Consider the following 7,632-nt stretch of genomic DNA (forward strand, 5'->3'; position numbering starts at 1 on the left):
GTGCATTGAATTTATTTAATACACGAGTTTCACAATTTGAGTTGAATTACTGAAATAAATGAACTTTTCCACGACATTCTAATTTATTGAGATGCACCTGTATTAGCATGATATATTGTCCAAAACTATGGAACGATATTCCGGACAATTTTCAAAAGGACTTGCAAATTGTATTTTCAATTGCGTTTTCCATATGTGGACGCATAAATTGTGACATAATCCAAATGCAATTGCAAATCCTGCATTACCGTTTGCATTTTCGCTTTCGCGAACGCACAGTGACTGCCAAATTTCAAATGAAGACGCAAAGTCCATTTGCAACTGTATTTCCCATGTCTTAGGAGTTACGAGCCTGTCATACTTAAATAGCAATATTAATTACCACGTCTGCTTTTTCACTCTCGCTGCGTGTAACCTGCCAAAACTCAAATGGAATGGCAATTCCGTTTGCATTTGAATTTCCGATGTCTACATGGAAAGCTGCCAATCATCGTCAGGGGCGGGACTATACTAGGGGGCGTGTTTGTATTGGGAGGTGACGTCACTCAACCTTCTTGGCACAATACATAATTCTGTCTTTTTTACCCCAAATGTAGCAATTATCCCCTGCTAACAGCGGGAGCCACAACGGTACGCACAAGACGTCACCTCCCAATACAAACACGCCCCCTAGTATAGTCCCACCCCTGACGATGATTGGCAGCTTTCCATGTAGACATCGGAAATTCAAATGCAAATGGAATTGCGATTCCATTTGAGTTTTGGCAGGTTACATGCGCGTCGCAGCGAGAGTGAAAAAGCAGACGTGGTAATTAATATTGCTATTTAAATATGACAGGCTCGTAACTCCTAAGACATGGGAAATACAGTTGCAAATGGACTTTGCTTTTTCATTTGAAATTTGGCAGTCACTGTGCGTTCGCGAAAGCGAAAATGCAAACGGTAATGCAGGATTTGCAATTGCATTTGGATTATGTCACAATTTATGCGTCCACATATGGAAAACGCAATTGAAAATACAATTTGCAATTCCTTTTGAAAATAGTCCAGAATATCGTTCCATACATTGGATTAGTTTCTTCTTTAAATAAAAAGTTAAAATATGCATGGTATTATAATGTCATATTAAAACTAAAATTAAAACAATGGAAAAACCCTTAAGATAACTTGTAGAAAGAAAAACACATCTTAAGCACACAGAATAACATAAGTGGACTTTGAACGATTACATAATTGTGACATCCGTAATTGTAATCGCGATTAGAAATTCAATTAATTGTGCAGCCCTAACTCATACACTATGTACTTATGCACTATGTAATCAACCATGTATAGTATGAATTATATAAGGTTATTTTGTCGTTCATAATCGGAGTCTGATAGCCCCTCCCCCTTCGGTACGTAAATAAAGCTGCGACAATTGAGTGCATGAAGTGTCCAACATTCCACTCTTCATTTGGGCATCATATGACCCCTTTAATGTTTGTTAGTGATGGGAGAAACGAACCTTTTTACAGCTTTGAATCAATTAAATCAACTTCGCAAAACGATTCACATAGCAAATGTTTTATTGAAAGTCTGATATATTAAATGCAATTAACAAATCATCAGATAACTAATATGAAGTGCCTGTATAACATGTGTACTTTGATTCATTTGTAGGATTTTGTTTGTTTTTACGGAGGGCTAAACAGGCCAATCATAGACTATTAACTACTACTCTTCCTTTTATTTACACAAACGTATCATTAAAAATGTCTACAAATTTATAAAACTGATCCGAGATCGATAAAAACCAGACACTGGTTCACTGTTTTGCCGCTGGGCCACTCTTAATGATTCATGGGCTCACAGCGATTGCCCTCCTAACGGCGAACCATCGACATTTCGAAACATTTTGAAACAGTTGTGACGTAACAAAACCTCAGAAATCCAGTGTGCAGACTTGGTAAAACAGCGAAGTGATAATGAATTTTTATTGACCTCTCGCATTTATTTTGGTCTCTTTCTTTCCAGAGTGATTGAAAAGAATGGTGTGGGGATAATAGTTGACCAGGACAGTCTGGAGTTTGTCAAAGGATCCACTATTGACTTCAGTCAGGAGCTCATCCGTTCTTCCTTTCAGGTGTTGAAGAACCCACAGGCTGAACACGGCTGCTCATGCGGCTCGTCCTTCTCTGTCAAAATCTGACGCCCATCCTCTCTCCATCACAGCGTTATAGTTTATGAAGTTGTTAATGTGTGCATAGCTATGTGCTTGTTGAAGATCAGCCAAAAGCATGATGATAAACTAACGTGAGGGGTTCTGATATGCTAAATCTATTAATATGACCACAGAGGATGTAATAGAAGAAAAACAAAAATCAGACCCTACAGTTGGTGGCTTGTTGTATATAAGGAAGACTAAATATATTTCGAATAAAGTTATAATATGATTTGCCATTGCCTGTTAAGATTATTCTTTTGGAGGGAGGGGGGGGGCATTCTCAGGGTTAGTCGCATAGCTTATCACAGCCTATTATTCTGTGATTTGAATCAGTGTTCAGAGGAATCATGTGATAATGAATAGGTCAACATTTCTTAAGATACAGCTCGGATATAGGTGACCCTGGACCACAAAACCAGTCATAAGTGTCAATTTTGTTTGAGATACAACTATTAGAAAATCGAATCTGAGTGCAAAAAAAATCTAAATATTGAGGAAAATCACCTTTAAAGCTGTTCAAATGAAGTTCTTAGCAATGCATATTACTAATCAAAACTGAAGTTTTTATATATTTACGGTAGGAAATTTACAAAATATCTTAATGGAACATGATCTTTACTTGATATCCTAATGAGTTCTGGCATAAAAGAAAAATCGATAATTTTGACCCATACAATGTATTTTTGGCTATTGCTACAAATATACCCCAGCGATTTAAGACTGGTTTTGTGGTCCAGGGTCATATATATATATATATATAGCATAAAATTGATTAATCACAATTGAATTGAAATACTTTCGGATTAGATTATAAAAAGTATAAATCGCATATTATCTTGATCATAAGGAAGTTCATTATCATAGTATATGATGCATTGTTTTATGATGACAAAGTCTTTTCCTGAAGATGATCAAAGCCAACAAACTGTCAAAAGATTTTAAAGGAATCTTCCGTGTTCAAAAGAAGTTAAGCATGATTTCTGCCAAAAAACATTATTTGAACTCTGTCCTCATAATAAGTGCATTACTGTAAACTATAGTGTGATAATTGATGATATGTCACCGATTTGTTTTAAGCCCACACAATCAATCTACATCACTTCAGCAAAAGAAGTTAAGCATGATTTCTGCCAAAAAACATTATTTGAACTCTGTCCTCATAATAAGTGCATTACTGTAAACTATATTTAGTGTGATAATTGATGATATGTCACCGATTTGTTTTAAGCCCACACAATCAATCTACATCACTTCAGAATGAGTGTGATTTCAATGAAATCAGAAACTGAGTGTTAAGTGTTTTACATGAACGTGTCATATATATTTACTTTTTTTTTTTTTATTAAACTTGGCTTTTAAGAAACATTTCACAAAAATATACAAAAGAATGTCTTTACAAATGATATTTACATTGATAAGAAAATCAAAATATGCATTAAGCACATCTCTTTCGGTCAGGATGATACCGAAGGAGAGAAAATGTTGCATTTCATATCTTCAGTTCACTTTGAACCTCGACAATCCAGCTGAGTAAAATCAAATGAAAATAAAAACAATAAAAAAACTTTAATTCCTAATCAGAATGAATATGATGTTATAAAGGCTTCAGCAGCAAGATGAACAGTGATTTCAGATAAGACAGCATTGAAACAAACTCTTTTCATTCATTTTCTGAAGGATTGCAATTGCATTACCATTTTTTCTTTTAAACTTCGATCTCAGACATGAAACACAAAGCATAAAGTTCATACCTACTCGCACAGACGCACAAACAGACATCTCAAGTTCACGAATCGAGCTAAAATTGCTACATATGAGGTTAGGAGTGTCATCTATACTGTTTAGGGAGATCACGTTCCAGATCAACATTAACAGACCACTGGACTACCACAGTGAGCAGGTCAAGTATACAGTGCATAGAATGCTTTGGCATGCTGACATCCTAGAATATAACGCCAGTGTTACATTCAGGGAGAAGGCCACAGGAGATCTAAAAAACCCTCAAAAAGAACCAACATAACTACAACAGAAAACAATCGGGTTATAATAGAAAACGAGAATCTCCAACAGAAAAACACACCTAAATGAACAAAAATATGGGTAGTTTAAGGCTAATCGTACTTAGCTTGCTACAAGTTCTTTTTCATTTGGAAAAAAATCTTAAAGAACATTTGTACAGATGGACTCCAAAATAAATTACGTTCTGCAACTTGTAGCGCAGAATTTTCTTTTTTGTGTGTGTGTGTGTGGTGGGGTAAACACACACATCTGACAGATCTTTTACTGTGTTTTGGGTCATGTGACACTATCGACCCAACTATCATTCAAAAACAGCTGAGTTCAGGTATGGGTGACGGCTCATTAAGACGCATGGATCTGGTCCCGGAGCAGACAGATGGTGAAATCCTCATTCCATGAGTCGGTTCACTCGTGCTGTCAGCTGGGCTTGTGATGGTTTTGAGGCAGAGGAGAGGAGACTGCATGCCATCAGTGAGGAGCGTGAACACACCGCCATACAAACAGACTGAAACACACACACAGAGAAAATGTAACAACATCATTGTAGAAGCATTTATAATAGTAATTTTAGTGCGACTCCCCAAAATTCTTGGTTCTGATTGGTTAATGACAGCATACTGCAGTGTATAATTAACTGATGCCCAATGGATTTCCTACTGTACTGTAGTTTCATGTCTGTTTATTGTCCATTTTTTATGTATGTATTCATTCATTCATTCAAATTTTACTTGGCAATATGAAAAAAGTTCATTTTGGATCCTAATTTTGCCTTGGTCATGGGTCATTCCAAAATATTTATATACTGTATATACACTACCATTCAATAGTATGGGGTTAGCAGGATTTTAATTTTAGATTTTAAGAAATGAATACTTTTATTCAGCAATGATGCATTAAATTGATCAAAAGTGACAGTAAAGACACTTACATTGTTACAAAAAATTCATCAAAGAATACTGAAAATATTAAGCGGTGCAACTGTTTTCAACATTGATAATAAGAAATGTTTCTTGAGCACTAAATCAGCATATTAGAATAATTTCTGAAGCATCATGTGCTGAAAATTCAGCTTTGCCATCACAGGAATAAATACAATTTTTAAATATATTCAATTCAATTAAATTCAAGTTTATTTGTATAGCGCTTTTCACGATACAAAAATTGTTGCAAAGCAACTTTACAGAAAATTAAGTTTCTACAATATTTAGTAGTAGCTTAAATAGCTTTTCTATATTCAAATAGAAAAGTTGAAATTGTAATAATATTTTAGTGTTGCTGTTTTTACTTTATTTACTTCATTAGGTTTATTATACTATGCGTGTCTGTATGTGTGTGTATACATGAATGAAATGTCATTAATAATACAAAGAGATAAATTATTATTATTATTATTATTTCGCTATCCTGTCTATATTATACAGTTCTGGGTCAAAAGAACAGAACAAAATTGTTTTTGTTAAAAGTGTACCAACAATGCAACATGCAAACGGTCTCAATATGCTGATTCAAAAAAGGAAGAATAATAAAGAAAATACAGCAAGATGCGGTCTGTGAGGAACAGATGACACCAGAACAAGCACCTTCTATCATCGCCTCCGGCGCTGACGACAAAGCGATCCCCACTGGTGAAGCGAATGTTGGTCAGGTGGGCAGAGTGGCCCAGAAAACGCTTGTGTTTGGCCTGAGGAAACAGATTCTAGTCAGACGATCTGTTATCTTTGGATATATAATGGAAATAAACATTTTAAAATCCAATTAAACAGCTGAACTTTGGCTGTTGTGAGAATGTTTTGATCGGTGTTGGCCAGAACTGAGTCACATCCAGTCTTGTGATGTACTGTCACATGCTGCGGCATTTCCTCAGCATTCAGTAAAATACAATATGCAGAGACAGCGGAAATTAGTCTGTGGTTTCTATTTATCTGTAGGAACAGCACTATTGACCCTCATGAAAAACAAGTACACTTTAACATACTTTAAAAAAAAGAGTACTCATAAAAAAGAATATACTTTAAAAGAATATACTTATATTTACTTAATGTATTTAAATGTGAACTGAAAGTAATGTTTTCAGACAGTTAATTGCATGTTATTGACAATTAAATGGAAATGTCTTTGTTTAAATTTATATTAAATGCAATTAGTTGAACTTTAGAGTGCAACTCTTTGTATGGCAGGATTAATTTATAATCGACAATTATGAAATATCACCAATGAGTAAAGCCCACCTTCATTTGTACAAATAATTATGAAGATCAAAGGCAAACATCATTGTTATACACGTATGTTGTCTGTAAGTCCATAAAATGTGGACAAAGGTGTTTGTAATTGCGTGTTGTTATATTTGAAAGGATTTTATGGTGACAGTGTGTAATATAATGGGAGGAGAAGAGGACAGAGGAGTGTCAGTGTGTCTAAATAACTGTAAAATGCGCATACTACAAGTTATACACATTTGCAACCTCAAGGCAAATAAAGTAAGCTAATAAACATTTTTACAGTTGAGATGTGCATCAAACTAAAAGATGCAATGCAGGAATTCATTTGAAAATGAGCACTTTAGCTAAAGTTTATAAAGCATAGTTTGAAGCCACGATACATTTATAAAGTATTTCAAAGAATTGATTAAGGATGTGAGCTGATGAACTCGTATTGGTTTGTCATACAGGTTTGGATTGACATGAGGGTGAGTAAACGATGACAGTATTGTATTTTGGGGTGTTCTGTCTCTTTAAAAGATTAAATATTTGCAAAAATACATTAGTGTTTGGTTGTTCTTTTAACCATGATGTATGGCAGTCTAGCAATACACTATAGGACTATTACACAAACTATTATACTATATAGACATCATTACACAAAGTTTGGACCTGCCAGGTAATTTACACATGTGTGTTAAAGGTGACATATCATGAAAATATGAGTTTTCCAGGTTTTAAGTGCTATAATCAGGTCCCCAGTGCATCTACCAATCAAGGAAATGTGAAAAAGATTAAGCCAGTAACTTTGTTTTGGTAAGCCTTTTTCTGCAAGCGTCTGAAAAAACGAGCGCGTCTGATTTCGCTCCCCTAGTGACGTTGCAAAGGGATCTCATTAAAATATTACCGCCCCTTAATCTGTAAATTTCCACCCAGGGCGCAGTCATTTTGATTTCGCAAGCGACAACGGTTTAATAGTTCTAATGCCATGGCAAAAGTTTGAGCAAAACATGCTAACTGTTCTGTCTTTGGCTGCACAGACGAGCACAGAACACTATTTACAGTCCCCGCCTCAGAGGAGACAAGACAGAGAGCAGTGGATTTATTGATGTATTTACTGTATATTGCTGCTGCCACACAGATCTAAAATAAACAAGCGATTTATTTCCCAGCTGTTTACCTTCACAGACATAACCAACTGTTTTTTGT

General features: G+C 35.2%; 2 protein-coding genes across 3 annotated transcripts in view; one reads left to right on the forward strand and one right to left on the reverse strand.

Annotated features, from left to right (window-relative positions):
- The window catches only part of LOC107731917 (iron-sulfur cluster assembly 2 homolog, mitochondrial-like), a 3,680-nt gene extending 1,260 nt beyond the window's left edge, over positions 1-2,420 (forward strand). For both annotated transcript variants that reach the window (XM_016543130.1, XM_016543139.1), the window contains exon 4: positions 2,017-2,420. In XM_016543130.1, the coding sequence (XP_016398616.1) occupies positions 2,017-2,191 (175 nt within the window). In that variant the 3' untranslated portion in view covers positions 2,192-2,420. The remainder of the gene's footprint in view (positions 1-2,016) is intronic.
- A 1,139-nt stretch (positions 2,421-3,559) lies between these two features.
- Positions 3,560-7,632, reverse strand: part of eml5 (EMAP like 5) — a 119,874-nt gene continuing 115,801 nt past the window's right edge. The window contains exons 39-40 of the mRNA XM_016543946.1: positions 5,806-5,921; positions 3,560-4,730 (exon numbers count right to left, since the gene is read on the reverse strand). Of these exons, the coding sequence (XP_016399432.1) occupies positions 4,694-4,730; positions 5,806-5,921 (153 nt within the window). The 3' untranslated portion in view covers positions 3,560-4,693. The remainder of the gene's footprint in view (positions 4,731-5,805; positions 5,922-7,632) is intronic.

Source organism: Sinocyclocheilus rhinocerous, unplaced genomic scaffold (assembly GCF_001515625.1).
Source record: "Sinocyclocheilus rhinocerous isolate Xijiao unplaced genomic scaffold, SAMN03320098_v1.1 scaffold1635, whole genome shotgun sequence".
Lineage (NCBI taxonomy): Eukaryota > Metazoa > Chordata > Actinopteri > Cypriniformes > Cyprinidae > Sinocyclocheilus > Sinocyclocheilus rhinocerous.